The sequence below is a fragment of the Protomyctophum bolini genome (genome assembly GCF_963924005.1).
Source record: "Protomyctophum bolini genome assembly, chromosome: 4".
Lineage (NCBI taxonomy): Eukaryota > Metazoa > Chordata > Actinopteri > Myctophiformes > Myctophidae > Protomyctophum > Protomyctophum bolini.
Window position 1 is genome coordinate 30,892,238 of NC_137865.1, and position 25,108 is coordinate 30,917,345.

General features: G+C 41.7%; 2 protein-coding genes across 3 annotated transcripts; both read right to left on the reverse strand.

The window, feature by feature from the left end:
- Positions 1-9,161: 9,161 nt before the first annotated feature.
- On the reverse strand, positions 9,162-10,141 carry LOC308314545 (dnaJ homolog subfamily C member 18-like; the record flags this gene model as incomplete). The annotated part of the gene is made up of 1 exon (XM_080762175.1): positions 9,162-10,141. The coding sequence occupies one exon, from the start codon at positions 10,139-10,141 to the stop codon at positions 9,182-9,184; it is 960 nt and encodes a 319-aa protein (XP_080618301.1). The 3' UTR covers positions 9,162-9,181.
- A 4,666-nt stretch (positions 10,142-14,807) lies between these two features.
- LOC308314766 (general transcription factor 3C polypeptide 6-like) lies at positions 14,808-21,879 on the reverse strand. Of its 2 annotated transcripts, XM_080762442.1 has the most exons (7): positions 21,731-21,879; positions 21,405-21,429; positions 20,576-20,653; positions 19,761-19,824; positions 18,603-18,647; positions 17,864-17,971; positions 14,808-15,108 (listed from the first exon to the last, which is right to left on the reverse strand). In XM_080762442.1, exons 1-7 carry the CDS (start codon positions 21,745-21,747, stop codon positions 14,981-14,983), a joined length of 465 nt encoding a protein of 154 aa, XP_080618568.1. In that variant the 5' UTR covers positions 21,748-21,879; the 3' UTR covers positions 14,808-14,980. The 2 variants fall into 2 exon arrangements, with proteins under 2 accessions (XP_080618568.1, XP_080618569.1); XM_080762443.1 differs by lacking the exon at positions 21,405-21,429.
- Between the last annotated feature and the right edge of the window lie 3,229 nt (positions 21,880-25,108).

Consider the following 25,108-nt stretch of genomic DNA (forward strand, 5'->3'; position numbering starts at 1 on the left):
GCCCACAGACCTCCTATATGAGACACAGGCCGATTAGAAAACAATTGTGCTATTTTATCATGAACATTAGTGAGGACCAATTATATTATGAAGATAGGTTGAAAAGTGGTGAAGTGGTCCTTTAGACATGACCTGTCGACTGACTTGAACAAGGTGATGTAACACACAGACACAGTGTGTGTGTGTGTGTGTGTGTGTGTGTGTGTGTGTGTGTGTGTGTGTGTGTGTGTGTGTGTGTGTGTGTGTGTGTGTGTGTGTGTGTGTGTGTGTGTGTGTACGTGCGACTTTGCGTGCGTGCGTGCGTTAAATAAATAACTAAATGTGTGTGTGTGTGTGTGTGTGTGTGTGTGTGTGTGTGTGTGTGTGTGTGTGTGTGTGTGTGTGTGTGTGTGTGTGTGTGTGTGTGTGTGTGTGTGTGTGTGTGTGAGTGTACGGTAGAGACATATTGTATAGGCCTATGTCTCCAAAAAATGTTAAACCACAAGTTATCCACAGTGGAAGATATTGTTGTCTTCTGCTGGAAATTGAACCTTGAGCAAAATAAACACAAGCGGATGCAGGGTAACGTGTTACATCTGGCTGATATCACCATTGGCTGAAAATAATATGATAATCACAGAGCATACAGTATGGAGAGAGAGGTACAACAGGAAAGCACTAAAGACATTTATCTGGGACCATGTGCTCATGTGACATGAATCTGCACCACAATTCACCAAAAGCCTATACATGTATGATTAATTATGTCTGGAAAAGGTTGCTGACAGCGATCTGGGAAGGATGATCCGTTTTGAAACTTGTTAGGTGGAATGTAGCAAAATCTTTTGCTGCTGCTCAGACAATCCTCTGACTAACAATCAGAGGATTGTGTACTCCTCCTGAGTCAGACTGCATCAATGACGGTGTCAGGAGAGACTCAAGGTCAACAATGCTTATATGACATCATTTGAAAGATATTTAGGAAGCATTGTGCATCTTTATTTTAATATATTGTTGCTATACTGCTTGACAATGCGGTACTGTATTTAAAAAAACCCTGCTTGCCTCCTCTCTCCTTTTGAGACAGACAGACAGAAAGTTTGTAGAACATCTGTAGTGTAACCATGAGAGCATTGCTGGATGTAACGTGGTTTCTGTTTGGCGTCACCGGCTGGGTCCTAATGGGGGTGACTCTGTTTCACGATAACTGGAAAACAACATTCACTTTCAAGGAAAGCCAGAGCGGCCTTTGGAGCTCTGGAACTTTTTTGGGCTTACCAGGTAGGCTACAAGAAGATGTACAACATTGTGTGAGGGGAATAGTTTTTTTTACTTGTTTTAGAATTAATTGTACTGTACATGCTTTGATGAAAGGTGGTCTAACACTATGGTATTTCTAGATTATGATCTGTTAAAGACCATGCCTGAAATTTAAAAACAATCCAGTCCTACAATGCACTGATCAGGAGCAACTGTGTGCCTGCTATTAATTTGGTCATTAAGGTCCGGAAACATTGCAAGAAAAAGTGTATGGTCATTTTTGTCACAAGGATAAATAATTATTTGATTGTGTGATGTGACATAGGAAGCCGCAGGTCCTAAAGTGATCTTAAATGATTACTACAAACCTCAACAGTTGCATAAAGAAACTATATAAACAGACAGAGGCAACATGATCATAACAATAAATCATGATCATAACAATAAATCATGTTGCCTCTGTTCCTATACATTCCCCAAACCATAATTTGAGACTACCAGCAGTTTAGGCAAGTGGTTTTAAACCAGTGGTCCAGGGACCACGAGTGGACCCTGACAGGTCCATTTGGTTTCATTTTACGCTCTCAAGAGTTAAATTATTGTTAAACACCTGCATTATGATACTTCATTTACAAGAAGTTTACACAATTAATAATCCTTATTTTGATCAACGTCTGCCTTATCTCTCCTATGGTACCAACATCAATACAGGTTGTTTATTTTTGTGTCTGATAGTGATGGTGGTCTGTGGCTGAAGTGCCGAATAAATGGTGGACCTTGATATGAAAAGGGTTGCAAAGCACTGCTTTAGGTGGCCATTTGGAATTTTGTCAATAACTCGCTTCCTGTTTAATATTGTATTTTGGACAGCTCACATCCATGTCTGCCGAGCTCTGATGTTTGTGGCTTTCCTGCTGGGGGGAGTGACTTCCATCGTTCTTGGACTCATGAAGATTGGCAGGATGTTGGAACACAAGGTCAAGATATCTGTCACTGGAGGTGGTCTGTTCATCCTCTCGGGTAAAGATTTTGATTGATTGATTTATTGATTGATTGAATACTTTATTAAAAAAGACTATGAACCGTACAGGTAGTACTGTCTTTATGCTAAAATTATGCCAAATTCAGAACTTTATCTGAAACCGAACCATAAAGTAATTATGGAAACAAATTATATCCTTATAACCTTATTAGCCTGATTACGGTATCTGACTGCAGCTAAAGTAGTATCCACACACAAACTAGTTTTGCACCTTATTTTCTAACCATTAAAGGGTAACTTCACCCATTTTCAACATATCTTAAATTGGTTCTCCTCACTAATGCTCATGAAAAATGGTACAATTATTTTCTACTTCTTCTGTGGACTTGGATATCATCATTAGGCAGGTTTTATTTAACAAGATTTCGCATTTTAATTTAGATTTGTATTAACTTTCAAGGAATAGAAAGCCTGCAGTCTCTATTTGCTCTGATTCACCATTGATGAGGTCACTGGTATGGGTTTCTTTCTGAAGTGTTAGTGACAGAGTCAGTAGACAGAAATGCTATCATATTCTCATGAGAATAAGGTTAATGAAAATGGTCCTTTACATTGTTCTTTAATATTTACTGAAAGCTGTTTTCTTTACAACAGGTGTGTGCACCTTGATAGCGGTTTCCTTGTATGCCTCTAGAGTTGTCCAGGAGTTCAAGGATCCCTTATATCCACAAGTCAAGTAAGTATTTGTAGTTGGATAGCTAGTAGATCAGTTATTTTTGCTATATTTGAATTGAAATCCTGAATTATTTTGTGCTGTTTTTGAATTGGACATTTTTATTTATTTAATATCAAATGCATTTAGTTACTTATGTTAACTTGAACTATGAACCAAATACAAATTGGACATAAAAAAGACAATAATATTGTAATAGTCATTACGCTACATAATTATATAGACCAAAGTAATTAAAGCGTGTCATGTTTGCATGTTTGGAATTGTTGTAACAGCTAAAAACAATAAAATATCAGTATTCTGATATTAACCTGCGGGCCGCATTAACTGATGGTGGGGGCCACATGTGGCCCCTGCCCCTGGGTCGCCAGTTGCCTACAGTATGTATGCCTAATAATACTAATACAGACTAATGAAGTATTATTTTGTGTGTGTGTGTGTGTGTGTGTGTGTGTGTGTGTGTGTGTGTGTGTGTGTGTGTGTATGTGTGTGTGTGTGTGTGTGTGTGTGTGTGTGTGTGTTTTGTAGGGTAGACTTCGGAACAGCTCTGTTTCTAGGATGGGCAGCCTCCGCTCTGGCCATACTGGGTGGTTCCATGCTGTGTGTGTCCACGCTGTGTTGCTGCTGTGACCCAAGACCCCCAGCAGCACATATGTACACCACCACCACCACCACCCACAACAATGTCTACAGACCACCGCTGTACGTTTAATGCATTAACACCTGCATGTGGCCGATTCTCCAAAATGCCTTCTAAATCAGGGGATCTCAAACTTTATTTTGTATTTGGCCGCTGTTACGCGCTGTTAGCTTGTATATCTGCTATTTTTGTTTTCCGTTTTTGTTCTAACACCAAAGTTCCAAATCCACTGTTCTAAAATGTATATAATTTATGCAGTGGTTCCCTATGGAGACACAAAGTGTTTCCTTTGTGTCTGTAATTTTGATAACCACTGTTGGTTATCAAAATATTGTCTCCATGGGATGAGTAATATAGTCATTTTGAGGGTGAAGTATCCCTTTAACTAATGATATATTAACATTGGTTAATTGATCGATCATTACTTAACAGGAACTAATGAAATGAATTATTGATAAACTAATAGTATCGCGTTACTAGATTGTTGCCGTCGCAATTTCCAAAGGCTTCATCATACAGTCATGGGCCAACGGAAGAGCTGTCATGCAGTAAACTATAAAGCGGTGGAGCCTCCTCACCACTTCCGTTTAGTCTTTACAGTCGCGCCCATTTATCCTAATATAAATAGAAAACATCTAAGCATATATAGCTTGTTGCTTAGCAGAAAAGGAAATAAAAAAATAAGCTCTAAAGATATTTTCAAATATATTTCCGTGAACGGAAATGGCAGCTTCCTTTACTCAGCTCATGGGGGCTATAGGTCCAGACTCTACGTATATAGCATTCGGAGATTGTGGAATAGTTGCCTGGCTACGGGAGACTAATAAACGAATTAATGTATGAGTTCATAAATTAAGTGTTACTTACATGTATGAAATCTTCTCCCAATAGTAAGTTAATTCAGGGGGCATTGTTTTGTCTGCAGAAACATAAAATATATGCAGCATTAATTTGCCAGTGCTATTTTAAGTCTGAGAGTGTACTGTATGAATTTTTGATTGATTTATTAACAGTTTGCAGAATTAAAGTACATTTCAAGTACAACTCAATAAAAGAAACTGTGAGTGGACGACACCATAAAGCATTACACTTGTTTACAATAGGGCCGACCATTTTCAATTCATCAAAACATTAAGACACGTATACGAATATACACAACTATATAGTCAAGACAGGAAATCATCATATAGAGGTAAAAAGGGAAAATAAACAATGAAAAAATACAATGAGAGGGAAAAGGGGTGGGTGGGGGATTCAGATTTTACGGGGGCCAGTTTCAAATTGCAGCCGTCCGACGTCCGTAGGTGCCCTTTGAGAGCAGTTTTGAAGGAGTCAAGGGATTCGCATGTCTTAATGACTGTTGGTAGGGCGTTCCACATTTTGGTGGCATATAGGATCGGAATGAATTTAGTCCCTTGTTTGTGCCGAATCTGGGTTGCACATGGTTTGTTGAACTCCCTCTGGTGTTGTGGGTGTGGACTTCGTTGACATTAAGGAAGTATTTAGACAGGTACATGCATATCTTGGTGGTGTGTAGCAAATCTTGTGGACCAGACCCATAGCAAGATGCTGTACTCTGTCGTCAACCCTAAGCCATTCCAGCCTGTCAAAGTGGGCAGGGGTGAGTTGGGTTTGGGGAGGCTAAGCTCTGGTCAGGCCAATAGCCTGACCAGTTTGTTTTGGGAAGTCTGGAGACTTGTTTTAAGGGCCTTAGAGGTGCTGTGGTACCAGGAGGTGCTTGCATAGTCGAAGAAACCTTGTACGAGGGCTCCTGTTAGGGTCTCCAAGGTGTTTTTGTTGACCAGTGAGGAGATCCTATATAGGAATCTTGTTCTTTGGTTGACTTTTTTGATTACGTTGGTGGCCATTTTATCACTGGAAAGATTTGCCTCCAGGATGGAACCTAGGTAGGTAATTTCATCTTTTTGTGTGATAATATTGTCACCCACTCTAACCAAGAAGCCATCTGCCTTGCTGAGATTACTATGGAACCAAATGGACCAGTAAGGCTCCATTTGGTTCAATATCTCTCAGAGTTACAAATATAAGCCAGCTTTCATTTAGCCATTAGCCTCAGATATCTTTTGTAGAAGGCTTAGTGCAAATCCAAACGAGTTGGGTGTTGTTTGGGGACAGGACGATATATTAGTTACTAGACACAAACCACAGCTGCTGGCCATTCCAGATGCATAGTACATGTTTGCTTCATGTTCCAGTGCCATGTCAGTAAAAAACGTCATAACTCTTCTTGTATTTCTACAGTGAAATGATAATGCTGTTAACTGTATTTATTAATTAATTCATTTCAGTATTCATATTAAGTTACCATAATATCCTGCACAGTAGAACATAGACTCAGAGACTACTGTAAGAATCATGAGGATGGTGTTCTCCTGAGTCCTGCATGCATCAACGAGAGGTGTCTGGAGAGACTCTGACTCTGGCAAAGTCAACAGTGCATGCTCGTATGACAGCGTTTGAAAGAGATCTGGGCAGGGAAAGCATTGTGCATCCATCGATTAAGCATTATAATCCTGGGCTATTCGCCAGACAGTGCATTTCATGTCCCAGTCCCTTGACAATGCATTTTTTCTGAACAGCCTTCACCTTGGCCTAAAGAGAAAATTGCACATTTTTGGATATCTTCCATGTTCTTTATTTTTATTTGAAAAATGTATGCCAGACGGATCAGGCTTACTAAGCGGAAATATATTGTTTAGATCACAAAATGTGCTTAGCAAAAATCGACCATGGTGGTATAGGTAGGTAGGTACTAGGTAGGTAGATACAGATAGATAGATAGATAGATAGATACTTTATTGATCCCAGAGGGGAAATTCAGATGGTCCCACAGCTCATACAGGCATACAATAAGGTTAAAAATACAGCAAAAAAAGGGGGGGGGGGGGATGGGAAGTGCATTCCATAGTTTTGGAGCCAGAAGGGAGAAGAGTTTGGGGCGTGTGGAGCGCTGTCCTGGCGTTTTTAGTGAAGGTACTTCCAGCTTCCCTGCGTTGGATGATCTGAGTGAGCGTGAGGGTTTGTAGGGTTCGTTCATAGGCTACTTGTAAGATAGTATGTGGGAGCCATACCTTTGGTTGCTTTGAATGCCAGCATCAGAGTTTTGTATTCTGTGAGGGCAGCGCCCGGGAGCCAATGGAGGGAGCGGAGAAGACCTGCCCCATGATGACCTGTGAAGTCTGGATGGTTTAATAAACACATTATATAAAAGGACATTTGAATACAAAAGAGAAAGAAAAATAAGACAATTACACAAAATTATAAAAAATAAAGTTGTAGCAGATTGAAACAGACTGAAAGCTGCTTCTCCATGTTAAGTTGTGACTATATAGGTCCAGATATCAGACCTGTATGGCCATAGCCAGGCTATAGTCCCAGGTGACCTGAAAAGTCTTGATGCATGGTTCTAGTTTTTAACCTTAACTAGTTTATTTTTCTAATAAAAGTGGTTTTATTTTTCTGTTCTGTGACTTTGAGTACCTTGAAAAGCGCTATATAAATTGTATGTATGTATTATTATTATTAGTGTGGTTGCCCTGAAGCAAACCTTCATTTGAAGTAAATCATAAAGTCCAATTTGCAGTTAATTCTACCTACGGTGGGTGCACCGGTATATATCTATGGCAAATCAGCAGCATTACCTTCTTTTATGTCATTTCAAGTATATGCATAACACTGTGGCCAAAAAAAAATCATTCTCTTCCACCTCAAGAACTTAGCCAAACTCCATCCTCACTCTGCCTGATGCTGAAAAGCTAGTCCACGCCTCCTCCAGGATACTGTAATGCACTTCTCATCGGGATCCCTAATAAGAGCCTTCAAAGGCTCCAATACATCCAGAACAGCGCTGCCAGGATCCTGATGAGAGTGCGTAAATACGAGCACCTCACACCCATCCTCCACTCACTCCCCTCCCCGTCTCATCCCGGACCAAATACAAGATATCCCTGCTAACTCATCAATGCATCCATCCACAGAAACCACTCCTTAATTCCTACCTCAAGGAATTGGTCAGGAGGCGAAAAATAATAATTTGAATCAAAACATATTTCTGTTACTAGGCCTAATAAATATGCTATATCAGCGCCTTATACTGGTTAATTGCCTGTGTCAGTTAAACAATTGATGTTTTTAGTTATGTGATGTTTCTTCTGTTTTTGAGGGGCCCTCCTACATCCAGCTTTTAGTTACCGTCCGCAAACTTCGTCCTAAACAAACATTACCATTGACAATGAATGGAGAATTTTACAGCATAGTGTCTGAGCAAATAGGCATAGTGTCTATTTTACATCATGATGATGCACGATGATAAGAGCGCCTCTCACTTCACACGGGTGTGATTTTTATTTTATGCATTTGCTCTTTGCAGCACTTTGAGATGAAGGAATGAAGATTTTGACTGACAGATGGTGTTTCTGTATAATCTTAGTGTGTTTGTGTCATCCAATTAGATAAACCTTGAGGCAATTATGGATTATATCAACAACTGAAAATGTCCTGTGTTTTACACAAATCGCATTTCCTTTGCTCCATATGAGGCTGTGTGGTAATGCTCATGAGAAACTAGCCCAGCAAAAGGAGGCGATCATGACTAAGGACAAAGAAATCAGCTCTACTGGAGGAGTTGCGGTCAAGTACCAAGGGCACAACTGACCTGCTCTCTGACCACCGCTGCCCCATCAATACAGGGGCAATGGGTGATGCCATCTGAACCTGTTGTGTGTCTTCAGCCTTTGTCACTAAACATCCTTTAATTTTGCAGCTCGCTTCACGAACTGAACACCTCTTAATTTGCTATTGATACTGTATGTCAGACCAAGCAGACCAACTGTATCATAGCCTAAGGGGTGAGCACGCTTTTCCGAAATACCATGTGGAAAACGACCGGATTGTATCAAAGCCTAAAGCTTATCAAACTGGGGGGAGGGGCGCTTGAAATGAAAATGATTGACAATAACAGCTGGAGCTATAAAATATCTTCTCTTGTGGGGTCCCTGGCATATCTCTTCAAATGGGGGTCTAATAAGTGTCAATTTGAGGGTCCTTGACATGAAAAGGTTTGAGAACCACTGTCATTGAGAACTAGCCTGGGTAAACCCACTCCCCCTGCTGGACAACATTTCATTCTGGCAGAATGAAAATCTGACGAGGGGGGAGGGGTTTACCCAGGCTAATTGAGAACCACTGTCATAGACAACCGACATCACGAGCTGGCCACATGAAGTCTGAGATCCACATGAAGCCAACCCTTCCCATTAATCTTCATTCATTTTTATATTTTGCAATTAAGTTAGAAGCAATATCATTGGACAGATAGGGGTGAATTCTGTTATGTTCCCTGTCAAACCAATGAAGTGCAGGTTCCATAAAATATCATTCGGAATAAAGGGGGCAGACTATCTATAGGCCTGAAATACATTGCCACCCCTTTCATTACATAAGTTCACAAGGAGAGAAGGCACATTGATTCCACCAGCTCTGTCCGCAAAAATGGCCAGCTATTTAACATGAGTCAGGTCAAAGTGACCCGAAGGCCCTGGGTGTCTCCTTCCTCCACTCGGATAGCTCATTTGGCTTTCTGTTGCCCAAAATAGTGGTTGAGTTTTTCGCAATTGTACAACCTCATCGTCTCGGCTTTCTGCTTCAACACCTCATCTCGGTAGAGCTGTGCACGGTTCGCCAAGACCGACTTGTGTTGCATTTCCTTCCAGCAGTTGTTTTGCAGGTGTTTTATGTAGTCACTTTCAATGGTCTTCTCCAGATCATCCAGCGCTGCCCCATGGTACTCCTTCTGGAAATCCTTATCCACGTAGTATGGCACGCCCCTGTGCTGCGTCGCCCTGGACACCAGCCCCATGGCCGGTGAGAGACTGTAGGGTGGATTGGTATCCATCATCGCCATGAAGAGCAACACCATCATGTAAAGGAGCAGCACAAGTGCCATGAAGGTGCTGCGGCCGTGGTTTCTATTCTCGTGTGCCGCATGTTGCCGGTTGGTCTGATACTGATAGTAGGATGCTCTGTTGGTGTAGACGCTGATGTTATCTGTGGGAAACCGTCCTCCAAAGAAGATATTGAACAGCTCTTCAGGAGAAATGTTTGCCTCGAAGCGGTTGTGGCGTGCATAGACACCACCATGGTGGTGGGACGACGACGTGCCCATCGAGGCTGGAGATTTGGTCATAGATTGGTCATACTGCTGCCGCTTGTCAGCGTTGCTCAGCACGGCATATGCATTCCCTATTGCTTTGAATGCATCGGTCGCTCCCGGTGCGAAGTTCTTGTCAGGGTGAAACTTCAGCGCCAAATTTCTGTACGCCTTCTTTAGGTCTTCATCACTGGCGTCCTTGGAAACACCAAGGACCTCGTAGAAGTCTCTGCAGTTCTTTATCCTCAGGACGCCCAGGCGCTGATCCTCTGAGTAGCTCTTCTGGTCTTCACCACTTCCTTTACTCTTATCATTATTATTTGCAATGTCTTCTTTCTTGGCAGTTTTCGAGTGTACAGGCTTCGTTTCCGGGGCCATATTGTCCACTTCCTTTGATGATCCAATCCAAAGGCCTGTTTGCTCTATGTCACGTCAGTCTTATTTGTATATAGACCCATTATCAGAACACATCACGATGACATCACAGACATACTGTGTGCGTGATGTGGTTTCCATGGATATATTTGGTTACTCTTCATTGCGAACGCAATGAGCACTTACTATGAGACCTAGCAGATCATGTCTGTCTGTGTGTCCGTGTCCCCCCCCCTTTGTGCCCATATATGGAGCTGAGTGATTTGTTTGTGATTGATGCAACACACTCCATATTTGGACGTATAGCTGCTTTGGGGACTCCTTATATGGTTATGGCTAAGTTAAAAACTTAACTTAAAAATAACTTAACTTAAAAAAAAAAAAACTTTAAAAAAAATCTTAAAAAAACCCAAATATGTATGAGCTGCGTTCGCTTCCCGCGTTTGCGCGTCTTACTGGTGTAAAATGTATGTTGTTTACACTAACCTCCCTCGAGGTGGACAAGACAGGGTCTAATAATGGCATGACTATGACGATGTTGGAGTTGATGTTTGCAGTCATCATCTATAATGAAGCTATGATGTATGACTCCAAATATGGGCAAGGTTTCAGCCCAATGCGAGCCTACTCCTATAATTATAGCATCATAGTACATATACCAGTAAGACGCCCAGGCTGCTGGACGAGTACTGGTGCTTTGGCATGGGTGTCAGATCAACATATGGAATGAATTCTGTACTGGCCATATATGGAGCGTTCCGGGTCGGGTGTACAGGGTTTGATGGGGTCAGATCAACATATGGAAGAGATCTAAGGGTTTGAGGTCAGATGTAGAGTTGCTAGCCGGCTCCATATATGCAGATCTAGGTGATGATCCAGTATGAAGATCAGATCATCATTCCAGTATGGTTATCCAGGGTTGGATGAGGTCAGTGTCGTAATCTTCATATATTGAGATAGCCATATACTGTATGGTGGCGTGATGTGTCACGAGGCGTGATGTCACGATGCGTGATCATATATGGAGGTGTGATGTCAGGAGACACGACAGGCACCACCATGGTGGTGGCGTGCATAGACACCACCATGGTGGTGGCGTGCATAGACACCACCATGGTGGTGGCGTGCATAGACACCACCATGGTGGTGGGATGACGACGACGCGCCCATCGAGGCTGGAGACTGATGCCCACGTTGGTCATACTGCTGCCGCTTGTCAGCGTTGCTCAGCACAGCATATGCATTCCCTATTGCTTTGAATGCATCGGTTGCTCCCGGTGCGAAGTTCTTGTCAGGGTGAAACTTCAGCGCCAAATTTCTGTACGCCTTCTTTAGGTCTTCATCACTGGCGTCCTTGGAAACACCAAGGACCTCGTAGAAGTCTCTGCAGTTCTTTATCCTCAGGACGCCCAGGCGCTGATCCTCTGAGTAGCTCTTCTGGTCTTCACCACTTCCTTTACTCTTATCATTATTATTTGCAATGTCTTCTTTCTTGGCAGTTTTCGAGTGTACAGGCTTTGTTTCCGGGGCCATATTGTCCACTTCCTTTGATGATCCAATCCAAAGGCCTGTTTGCTCTATGTCACGTCAGTCTTATTTGTATATAGACCAATTATCAGAACACGTCACGATGACATCACAGACACACTGTGCGTGATGTGGTTTCCATGGATATAGTTGGTTACTCTTCATGTAAAAGGGCGTGACAATATATGGAGGCGTGACTAACTGACGGGAGATGCAGGTTTTCATCATAAATGCAACCTACGGTCGCAATGAAAAAAATAGATGCCTCAGATTATAGCCCCTGGCTATGATCTGGGCAAATTTTCCCGTCTTCAATGTATTTACATATAGTACAGTTAACATACCCACAAGGCACAAGAAAGAGAGGGAGGCCGAAGAACACCTGGTGCAGGGACCTTGAGACTGACATCAAGCAGTGTGGACTGACATGGAAACAGCTGGAAAAGAAGGCCCAGGTTAGAGGACTCTGTCGAACTGTAGTCAACGGCCTATGCTCCATGAAAAGGAGTGATAGACATAAGTATAGTTAATATAGAACTGTTATGTTATTCAGGCACATTTATAGACACCTTTTTTGGCCCACCCTATGTGACGCAAAATACACAAGCTAACAATTAATTAATTTAATGTAATACATGAAAAATAAACTAAGTAAATGTGTAAATGTGTAGAGGTACTATATTGGCCAACTGGTAGGATGAACATGAAATATTCATCTCTCCATGAGTTGTGCTTGGGGATGCTATACGGTACATCTCCTTTTCTGTGTGCAAGGGAGAAAGCTGAAATTATTCTCCTGCCTGAAATGGTTGACAAGTAATAATTTTAATTTGGTATTGATATGTTAATTGTACACCTATCTTTGATCCACACCTCAACTTCATACATCATACAAAGCAGTTGTAGTCAAGTAATTTCACTTTAAAAACATAACAATGTACATTGCCTGACAAAATGTTCCAGCAGAAAGCAACCTCTCCAAATTCATGTCACAACAAATCTGACATGAACAGCACATTATTGTGGAATGTAGGACAAGATAAGATGCAAGATAATGTTGGGGACTGAGTAATAGTAGCAGATGCTGTGGTGGTGATTCTGTCTCAACTCCAACTGCAAGACATTATCAAAAGCTATAAACATTCTTTGTGATTTCTCAGCTTTCCAGCTTGGAAAGCAAAACAATGGAACTCAGGTTGGCAAGTTAACAGAGGCAACATGGCAATGTCATGTGTAGCTGCTGTGGAAAATAAAACATTTGGTAGGATCCCTAAGGAATGAGTCATGGACAAGCGCTCTTATCATAAATCCATTTCTGCCTTTCCATTCCCAGATCAGATCTGAATTACACTGTATGACTAAAGTGGACACACTTTTAATTAGTGTCTGCAATTAGTGACCTTTTGTTCTTGTGAAATTTAAATCTTATACAATCACATTCTACTAGACAATTGTGTGCTGATTTTGACGCAGTAATTTGTGGAAGGCCGTTTCAGAATGACAATCCCGTTTGTTGAGATGAATGAGGAAGAACTCGACAGGCCTGCACAGGTCTGGGCATCTACCTGTAGGTACAGCAGAGGTAAGGTTCTTGTTCATCACTGTGTGGAGACTGATTAGATTCCTTCAAGGTGCATCCGGCTTGGCTGGGCGCTCCCAAGGAACACCATCGGCACCATGCTTGCGACTGGGAAACCAGCGGGGAGGATGCCTGCGGATATGGATAGTGTGCTCCTCCACATGTTAGTTGATGACAGATCTGACTCAATGACAGATGAAAAGCTGCTAGCGATGTATCTGAGGAGACGTGGTTGTGAAAGGGACTATAAAAATCACACGTGTGAAATGAGGGGCGCTCGTCATCGTACATCAATTTATGTTAGCAAACTTTGCTACATAAAGGTACATAAGGTGGTCCCTTATTGGTCAAGCACTCCCACCAACATGTGATTGGTTAGCCGATTTGCTCGTTTACATCCCTTCAATGTCAATGGCATTTAATGTTTTGATGTTTCATTAATGTCATATTCAGCTCTTATCATCATACATAATCCTGCATCATCTCATACTGGCCAATCAGAATTCCTGTTGCCTGTGATTGGTTGGCTGATTTTCTTGTTTACAAATGTTCCCTTCAATGTCAATGGCGTTTATTGTTTAATTTACGTCATATTTAGCGGAATTCTGACGTCATTTCTCCGTTCATTGTCAATGGCAAATATTGAGACGGGCGGGGACAAAAAGCTGTTTATAGAAAGGGCTTACAAATGGGAGAACTGTCAATGTCTAAACTGAAGAGAGGGAGAGAAAGAAATATATATATATATAGATATATAGCGCATTCAGGCATGTCTATCTGTCTAATCTCGTTTTAACAGTCCGAAAGCAAACCACGGCCATTGAAATTGAGTTTGTCCCCCAATGGCTATTTTAAAATATAACATTCTCCACTATTATGGGATGGCTTTTCACTAGCTACAACATTGATGCTGCAATTTGCTTCCATTCAGGTACAAAGGGATAAGAGTGACTTCAAGTTGGCTGGCATTTGGCGTTCCAAATGTGTGTTTGGCTGTTCAAGTCAGGGCTCTGTACAGGCCAGTCAGGGCTCTGTACAGGCCAGTCAGGGCTCTGTACAGGCCAGTCAGGGCTCTGTACAGGCCAGTCAAATTCTTTCTCACTCATCACAACAACCCATTTCTAGAACATGGGGAGTGTCATTCTGAAAATGGCCTTCCGCAAACTGTCGCCATAAAATTGGAAGCACACGATTGTTGCTGTAGTATTAAGATTTTCATTTACTGGAACAAAGGGTGTTAATTAGAAAAACTAATTAGAAAGGGCATCCACTTATTGCCATTCACTGGAACACAGGGCGGTAATTAGGAACAATAATTAGAAAGGGTGTGTTCAGACTGTCCACTGACTTTTGTTCATATACTGTACAGTATGTCACTTTGAGAACAATGTCAGTGGTTCTCATTCTCAATGTGGGGTCCACAGGGGGGTTCCAGGGGGTCCCCAGCTAAATGACAGATATTTAGGAACCAAATGGACCCTTATGGGTCTGTAACTCGGAGAGTGTAAAAATGGAACCAAACTGTGGGGGTCCTTGAAATTAAAATAGTTGAGAATCACTGCTGACAGTTTAACTGACTTCTTTCACTGCCATACTGTCTAAATCCATCTGGACCGTCCATCTCAGCAGTCTGTAGCAGGGAATTGAGTGAGTGCCTCATAACCTCACAAACACTATTATCTCTGATAATTCGCAAAGCGATTAATGATGTCAGCACAGCTGCCATTTCTCCAACATCAACCCTCTATCCTCTCCGCCCTGTCTGTTTCCTCCATCTGCTCTGCCATGTCCTGCGTGCTATCACTGGTGGAGGCCGGGCAGGGGTGGGAGGCAATATCTTGTTGTTCAGAGCTCTGACCATTTCCTGCAGGCGCAACACAAAGAAATCCATGTATGAGTACTTTGACAGTTACATTTTGACAATAAAATATCAACCTGGGGACAACGCTGAAACTCAGCTCATGCTTCCTTCAATGTTCTTATCGGGGGGGGGTTCCCGGTAGGATGTAGTGTGTGTGGAAGGAACACGTAATTCCAGTTCCTAAGTATAGAGACCAGGATTGCTGCATGTTTTTTTGTGAGGATACCTACCCTAAGGGACACAGGGAGAACATGCAAACTACACACAGAAAGGCCCTTTCCCATACCCCATCTAGGGTATGAGCGCTGATGACGCGGAGGAGAGAACTCAGGACCTTCTATCTGTGACAGCGCTACCGACTATGCCACCGTGCCCCGTTGTACCTGCAACTATGGGAGTGACTGCAACTGCCACTACAGATCCCATAGGCTCATGTGCATAATGATCAATGGTTCCCGACAGGATTGTTTTCCATATTGTATGCTTTGACAGATAAAACTAACTTGCCAAATAGCGCCGTTCCTTTCACTGTCATACTGTCTATATCAATCTGGACCATTCACCTCTGAGAAGTCTAGTCTGTAGCAGAGAACATGAGTTCGGTCTCAAGTCTGCACATAATTTAGTTTGGGTGTGCATCCCCAGGTAGGGAAGGACTACTTTGGACATATGCTAGGTTTGATGTTTACCCGTTACTTTAATTGTTTTCTTTGGCACCGTTTTCTAACTGCTTACTCTGGTGTTGAGTGACTAGAGTAAGAGTTCCTTTACTCTGATCTTGCACTTCGTAAGTCGCCTAAATGTCTCAATTCTAAATTGTGATAGGAACAGGTGTTATACTTTGACCAGAAATGATCAACTGGTTTTCACTTGGGACCAAACGGAGTACTCCTCCATTAACACCCCGAACGCCCGGGTGGATTTGGAACCATTACAGCGATTTGCAGCTGCATATTTCAAGGTTGCTCCACACCATTTTGGAAGTAGCTAGATGTAGCCAAAACACCCCCGAGGGGATCGACAACAACGGGAAGTATGATTACTTCTAACGTGTTATTCATGTTTGAAGATTTTTCCTCCCATCCACTAAAATGGAGGGGGACCACTTTGGATAACGTCCCAACCGGAAATGACATTGAATGTTGCTCAATCGACACTACCAGCATGTAGACCAGTGCGCTCCGTTATATAATTAAAGACAGAACTTTTGATTAATCTCCGTCCTGGGCGCGGAGCAGGATTATTTGATAGGGAGACCTCCGTTTTTGCCGCTGGGGTGTTAAAAAGGACCATAGCGCCAGCCACCATCAATCTCTCAGTCTAATCACAGCTTAAGCCATATTTTGCCATACTTTTCCCATTGCTAAACTTTTCCCATTGCTAAAGTTTAATAAGTCATGGACATTTTGCTAGACTTCATAAATAATTCAGACATTCACAGTGTATTGAAATAAATGTAATCCAATTACATCTTAAAAAAATCGAACAAAACTACGGGCTATGCGCACCGGGAATGTGGTCAGTTTGTTGAGTGTGGTGGGCGGTGACGTCACAGAGTGCGTTCAGTGTGCCTTATTTATGAATGATTCACACCATTCACACTGAGCAACCCTACCCTCAGGGTAGGGCTGCTCAGTGCGTGCACTCGGCACACCCGGTGCGCAGCGCACTGGATTTTAGAACGCACTGAGTGCACTGAATAAACGAACCACAAGAGAGCACACCAGTGCGTTCAGGGCGCATTTCCGAACCCGCCCTAGAGCGGCCGGATGGCAACCGTGAAGTTCCCAGTTTGACCCCGGGCTCCCCCAGAGTTAGTGTCGAAGTTAGCTTGAGCAGGATTTGATGTGCAGGTTAGTGCCTTGCATGGTTTCCTCCGTCATCGCTGTATGAATGAATGGGTGAATGTAATGCACAATCTATGTGCAGCGCTTTGGGTCAAATCGCTATATAAATGCACCATTTACAGACAGATGCGTGCTGCAGACCCATGCATCGCCAGGCTTTGGCTTTTGTGTATATTTTTTAACCCATTCTGGGCGGGAACCCCTTTTGGTTTTCGCCAGGCTTTGGCTTTTGTGTATATTTTTTTAACCCATTCTGGGCGGGAACCCCTTTTGGTTTGCATTATGTTATGCTTTAGCTATTGAAAAATAGCAGATCTACAAGCTCATAGCGTGCCACCGAGTGGCGCGCTAAGAGCTTGTAGGTCTGCTATTTCTGAAAAACCGAAGAACGACTGACATAGAAACATAGCTTTTTCAGAAAACTGTCAGGACGTAGAAGACATTTTTAGAATCTGATCTCAGGTCAGAATGGGTTCAGTGTATAGGACCACAATGGGATGGGTTCAAGGCTTTGTTTTGGTCATCCTTTTAGCATTGGTTGTGTAATTTGCGAACGCAATGAGCACTTACTATGAGACCTAGCAGATCATGTCTGTCTGTCCCGCTATACGTCCAAATATGGAGTGTGTTGCATCAGCAATCACTCAGCTCCATATACGTCCAAATATGAAGTGTGTTGCATCAGCAATCACTCAGCTCCATATATGGGCACAAAAGGGGCCAGGTCCACATATACAGTAACAGCGGGACAGACACACAGACAGACAGACAGACATGATCTGCAGGGTCTCAGCTGCGTTCGCTTCCCGCGTTTGCGCGTCTTACTGGTTGTGCTTGCTGTACCGTTTGCAACTTGTTAATAAAGTATTCAATCAATCTATCAAAATGGGTCCTGATTGAGAAACACCCACCTGTGCTGCTTTCACACTCTTTCTTCTCAGTGAGGAATGTACGCTGCATCATTAGTCTCTTCATCGTGTGACACTTGTACTTGAGCTCTGGGGTGCCATTTTTGTTCCCTTTGAGAGTACACAAACAAGCGCACGCACGCACACGCGCGCGCACACACACACACACACACACACACACACACACACACACACACACACACACACACACACACACACACACAAAAAGACAAAAACTAATAACCTCACTGACTAATTATTAACACGACTGCCAAGGACGTAATATTACGTCACATCAAATCCAACGCTTGACTGCCAAGGACGCACTATTATGTCCTTTTTATTCTACTATGGTACCACATCAATACAGCATGGAATTGTGGACAAAATCTTTTGCAACGACAACAAAATATTCAAAGTTTTGGGTCTGAGAGGCTAAATGTCATAAAATTTTGATCTGTGGATCAAATGCTAAATAAATAATGGACCTTGATTGGGTTGAAAACCAGTGGTTTAGCCACTTTAACCCTATTTTGTACTTGAGCTAGAATAGCTCATATGCAAGCTCAAAAAATGTCATGGAATTTTTGAAGAATATATAATTGTCTGGCTTTCTGAGTCCTGAGTCTGACATGAAAATGTTTGAGAACCGATGAAAAGCATTTTGTGAAGAAAAAAAAAGGTTAAAGCTATACAAATAGTTTGTTCTAATTATTATTATCATTTAGAAGAAGAAACATACCCTTTGATGGCCCCTCCTCAAACAGCACACAGGTACCCATCACATCTGTAGCAGGGTGGGAGAAAGTACAAGAACATAACTGCTGCTGTCAGGCAGAAACATTGAATGATTTGTATCTCTCCATATTTAAACTTTTTCTGTATTTTTTGGGGACTTTTTTGGGGATCATTTTAATGCATGCTCGGTTCAGTGCAATGCAAATTCTACTTGCATGTCTACATGTACTGTATGAGGTCTGGATGCACACATACAATGAAACTTTGTACCAAATAATGTCAATTATGGTTTTTTTTTTATCTGGCTTCAGAAGACGTGGGTTATACCAAGGAATTCAATTTATTTTTGCCCTTCAGTCGTTTGAGAATGCAAAAGTCGTGCAAGATCAAGATGCAATCTCCAGGTAATTCAACTAGCACGGGGGATATATCCCTCATGCTAGATGAATCACATGTTATATACTAGAATTTCTTTGCTTTGCTGTGGCAATGTGAAGAAGGAAATTGCGGGATTTGACGGCCTCCACTTTACGTTTCAGCTGTGTTTTGAAACCCATTATTGTGCCCTTCCTATGTAGAAGTAACGTGCAGAATCTGTGTGGTCTTAATATTCAGCATTATTGTGTTACTGTTAAATCCTCTATGTAGGGAATTGATTGATTGAAACATTTTGTTCACGATATGTAGAATTGGTACATTTCAAACGAGTCTAGTCAATACAAAAACTGTTACTGTGGACGACACCCCACACTTGTTTCCAACAGGGTCCACCATTTTCAATTCATCAGAACATTTAGAGACGTACCAATATACAATTATATAAAAAACAGGAAATCATCATATATAAAGAAAGTAAAATCCCTTTTTTACTTTCTTTATATGATGATTTCCTGTTTTTTATAGAATTGTATAATGTGTTACTGTTATAATAAATAATGTACAGTATGGGGAAAAAGGGGCAGGGGGAACTCAGACTTAATTTACAGGGGCCAGTTTCGAATGGCAGCCGTCCGTAGACCTGCTCTTTGAGAGCGGTTTTGAAGGAGTCAAGGGATTTACATGTCTTAATGGCTGTTGGTAGGGCGTTCCACATTTTAGTGGCATAGGAGCGGAATGAATTGAATCCCTTGTTTGAGCCGAATCTGGGTTGAATGTACCATACCTTCATAGTCCCCAACAAAAACACACTGCCCAAGTTGCATCATGGGCCTCTCACTGTCGATGTCCTTGAACAGAAAGAGAAGCCTCATTCAGTGTTCAGAACTTCATTCTGACGTGATGGTGAATGTGAATGTCTGAATATGTTCATCATGCATGAATATGTTAATTCTGACGTCATGGTGAATGTCTGAATATGTTCATTCTGACGTCATGGTGAATGTCTGAATATGTTCATTCTGACATCATGGTGAATGTGAATGTCTGAATATGTTCATCATGTCTGAATATGTTCATTCTGTCATATGTTCATCATGCATATATAGGCTACTGAATAATTATACTGCAACTATTTTTTCACAGTTTATGCTTTTATCCCTTAGCTTTTAGTGTTTATTTATTTTCCAATAAAGTTGTTTTTATTTTGTTGCTATTCCTCTGCCCCCATGTAAAGCATCTTTGGGTACTCAGAAAAGCGCTATATAGGTTTGAGTCTGAGATATTATTATTATTATTGTGAACGCAGTGAGCACTTACTATGAGACCTAGCAGATCATGTCTGTCTGTGTGTCTGTCTGTCTGTGTGTGTGTCCCCCCTTTGTGCCCATATATAGAGCTACGTCCAAATATGGAGTGTGTTGCATCAATACGTCACCATGACTCAGCCATAACCATAGTCCCCAAAGCAGCTATACGTCCAAAACCCAAATATGTACGAGCTGCGTTCGCTTCCCGCGTTTGCGCGTCTTACTGGTTATTATACTGTCAGTGTTCACTGCATTTAAACTGCATCAGACATGTTTTACTGCAGATCCTCACCAGTATCTTGCAGCTGCCACGTAACTTGGACAGGTCATTGTTCATTATCCCAGACAGCTCCACCACCACTAGTTGCTCCTGCAGAAAGTAACGTGTGTGGAAACATGAATGAGGAACATGGAACAAAGAACAAATATTCTCAAATCTTCCATTATCTATAGAGCTGTAATAGGTTGGAACTCATTACCAAAGTGCATAACCAATACAAATACAAAATTCACCTTTAAAATCTTGTTAAAAGAACACCTTATGCAAACAATCCTGTAGTAACCCCTGGAAACATATTTCAAATCAAGTATAATGTGTTGAAAGTGATTTTTGTTTGTGAACTATTGTAAGGAATGTCTTTGTTAAAATGTTTGTCTGTGTCGGACCACATGAAGACTAGCTTAATTTTGTCATGGCAAAAGCTAATGGGAATCCTAACAAACAACAACAATAAACAGTGAATGGAGTTCATTCAACTGGGCTATCTTTAGCTATGGCAGTGGGTTTTCAACCAGTGGTCGGGGGACCACCATGCAGTGGGCCTTGAGGGGGTTCACTTCCAGGTGGTCCCCAGCTAAATGATGGAGAGTTGGTAACCAAATGGACCCTTGTAGATCTTTAACTCTTGAGAGCGTAAAATTAAACCAAATGGACCTGGGACTCAAGAGTTGTTGTTGTAAAAAAGAAATCTGCATTACTTAATTTACAAGAAGTCTACACATTTAGAGACAATGTAGAAGAATTGTTATTTTTTATCATGGTGCCAATTAGCCATAGTTCACTTGAAGCTTGTATGACAGTCATGTTTCAGGTGCCACTTAGCTTTGGTCCATAGCCTTACTGCTCTTGCTGCCGTGACGGCGCCACTGCAAACAACATAGGCCTACATGATCATACAGCATGGAATTGTGGGCACTTATCCAACTGTAAGAAAATATTCTTTATTTTTGGTTCCGAGAGGCTATCTCATCAAATGGTGGTCCGTACGGCTCAAATGCCGAATAAATAATGGGCCTTGATATGAAAAGGGTCGAAAACCACTGTTCTATAGTAAGCTAACGCCATGTAAAATAACGAGGATGATGAACATATTCAGATATTCAGTCAGATATTGCCAATGCTAATGCTAAATATATAATACATATATGGGCACATTCATATTCATACCTCCTCTTCCCATTCATCTTCCATAGTCGAATGTCTAGGCTGAAATAAGATTCAAAGCCGAATTATGAATATTGTGTTATTTACTTATTATCATGATACTGTAGCCGAGCCGAGCCGCACACATAAACATAAACACACGCTTAATTCCCTTCCGCGAATCTACGGTGTGCGAGAAGGGTCAAGCCGTGCGTCTACAGACCAGCTACAACAGACTCTAGATTCTATGGCCTACATTATGCGCTCCATATCATTTACTGGACAATTCCCCCAGGTGGGGCTGTTGTCCAGTATTAGATTCATTGAAGCTGATCCATACACTATGACAGTGGTTTTCATGCAAGTACCATTTTTTATTTAGTATTTGAGCCACGGTCCACAGACCACCATTTGATGACATTTCGCCTTAGACTCAGACCCATTTTGTTGTCGTTGTCGAATTGAAGTTGGTAGCATATAGGAGAGACAACAGATAACAAATCTTCTACATTCTCTAATTGTGTAGACTTGTGTAGACAAATTAAGTAAAAATGCAGTATAATTTAACTATTGAGAGCGTAAAATTAAACCAAATGGGTCCATTTGGTTTCATTTTACGCTCTCAAGAGTTAAATATCTAAAGGTCCATTTGGTTACCAACTCTATAATTTAGCTAGGCACCACCTGGAAACCCCTTCTTTGGTTTATTCTTCTCCTGGATTAGGGAATAGTGGACACAAACAGTGGTCTGTGGTTTTCAACCCTTTTCATATCAAGGCCCATTATTTATTCTGCATTTGAGCCAGGGATTGGTATCACATGGTACCACATCAACACAGCATGGAATTCAACGACAACTACATATTCTTTAAGTTTTCGGTCTGAGAGGCTAAATGTCATCACATAGTGGTCCGTGGCTCAAATACAGAATATATAATGGACCTTGATAAGAAACGAGTTGAAAACCACTACATTGGGGCCTTATAGCTCTATGATTGGGGCCTATGATTGGAGCCCATAATTGCTTTTAGAGTCTTCTGGACTGCTGCTGCTGACCTTTGACCTTATAGATTTAAAGCAACATTCAGTGATCTACTAAAGTGTGTGTGCTCCTCCGTCATGTGGAATATCATAATGCTTCTGCTGCATCATGCATGCTGTGAACTCAGTTCAGTGACATGCCTCACTTCACCAAAAAGGTGAAGCCTATCATAGCCTATGACAGATAAAACGCTTTAAAACAGCATTGGTAACATTAGCATTTTAACAAGAATCTTAAATAGCTTTTATTGTCCAGCCACCAGATGGCAGTGTAACCACCCATTTATGCAGACTTTGATTTAGATTAATTGAAGTATTTATTAGCAGTTTGCAGAATTACAGTACATTTCAAGTACAAAAACTGTCAACTGGGAGTGGACGACACCATAAAGTATTACACTTGTTTACAAGAGGGTCAACCATTTTCAATTCATCATAACAATTAGAGACGTACAAATATAGTATAGACTTCTATATAGCCAAAATCATAGAGGAAATCATAGATGAAATCATAGAGGAGGTAAAAAGGGAAAAATATATATACAGTGAGGGGAAAAAGGGGTTGGGGGTGGGATTCAGAATTTACGGGGGTCACTTTCGAATTGCAGCTGTCCGTAGGTGCCCTTTCAGAGAGGTGGTGCTGGTGTCCAGTATTTATTAGATTCATTGAAGCTGATCCATTCACTATGATGATCTCAGGATAAATTAAACAGATCCAACCAGAAATACCCGCCTCCTGTTTATAGCTTATTCTTCTCCTAGAGCAGGGAATTAATTGATTAATTGATTAATTGATTCATTGATTCATTGATTCATTGATTCATTGATTAACAGTATGCAGAATTCGTAGGCCTACATTTCAAACGAAAGCATAACTCAATACAAAAACTGTTACTGTGGATGACATCATGATAAAGCATTACACTTGGTTACAACAGTAGAATGTAGTGGACACAAACACTGTAGTATACATGTACCCTTTTCATATCAAGGCCCTTTATTTATTTTGCATTTGAACCATGGACCACCATTTAATGACATTTAGCCTCTCAGACCCAAAACTTAGAATGTGTTGTTGTCGTTGGATACGATTGGATACGATTGGGACGACAGGGGTCCCAAACATCATAATCATAAAACACTATACAACACAAAAAGAACAGCCCGTTAAAATATGTACCGTGTGTGTGTGTGTGTGTGTGTGTGTGTGTGTGTGTGTGTGTGCCATGTTTACAGGGGACTTTACATAAGTAGGCATGACATAATAGTGGATTTGATATCGAAAGACATCTCTTCCATTTTCAGGTCCTCCATCATGCTTTATAAGCATTCTACTGTGAAGCCGAGGATGTTTAACCTGTGTAATGATGATTCTGTGTTCTCTAACATTTCAGCTAACACCCCTGATGTCATTGTTGTAAATGAAAACCATAGAGAGGTGTTCATTCTCGAGGTCGGCTGTACCTTTGACTATAGCCTGGAAGAAGCCTTTCTAACCAAAGTGCTGAAGTATCAGCAGCTAGTGCAGACCATCTCACAGCTAGGCTACAGATGTAAACTTTTAGTTTTTATCTTTGGCAGCCTAGGGCATGTGTATAAGTTGGTTGTGACCGGCCTTTCCAAAAGGAGAGCCAAGCAGTTAGCGAGGTACTGCTCAGTTTCAGCCATTATAGGAATCCGCTCCTTTATCCATGATTTATGTCTGCTGCCCTGTGTCCGACATGTCAGCTGTACTGTATGTAACGATGCTTTGCCGTCCATGCACGTTGTAACTGGCTGCTCTCCCACTGTCAAACTGCACTGGCAGTGTTTATGTCCTTTGTACAAGGTATTCCCTATACTTCTCATTATGTGGACATAAATAAACATTTCAAGTGTGTGTGTGTGTGTGTGTGTGTGTGTGTGTGTGTGTGTGTGTGTGTGTGTGTGTGTGTGTGTGTGTGTGTGTGTGTGTTGTGTGGAAAAAGGCAGACGACTATAGCAAGATTATTCTATCTAGGTAGGCCATAATATGCTGCATGTGCCTGGAGAAAATGCTGTGTTCAAGATCAATTAAGTCTAATATTTGAATCTTATGATATTGACGGGTGTGTGTGTGCTCTCCAGAAACCTTGACTGGGACTGGAGGAATCATGCCATTACTGTCGGTTGTTTGGCTTGTGATATATTCGAAAACCCCAGATCAATAGTGGAATGAGTTGTATTTGTGTAAAGCCACCAGGCATCATCAAAATGTCACTTGGTCCATCAAATGGAAGATGGGACGGGTGAGCAGCAGACTTAATGAGGCCTGAGCGGGCCGCGTGGTGCTGCTACTGCTGCTTTATATACATGCAACCTGTTTCAGTGGCGCTGTGATGA

Coding starts and splice junctions, on each gene's coding strand:
- LOC308314766 (XM_080762442.1), bottom strand. Junction 19,825..20,575: donor GTGGCAGCTGCAAGATACTG/GTGAGGATCTGC, acceptor TTTCTGTTCAAG/GACATCGACAGTGAGAGGCC. Junction 18,648..19,760: donor TTTTGTTGGGGACTATGAAG/GTATGGTACATT, acceptor ACCCTGCTACAG/ATGTGATGGGTACCTGTGTG.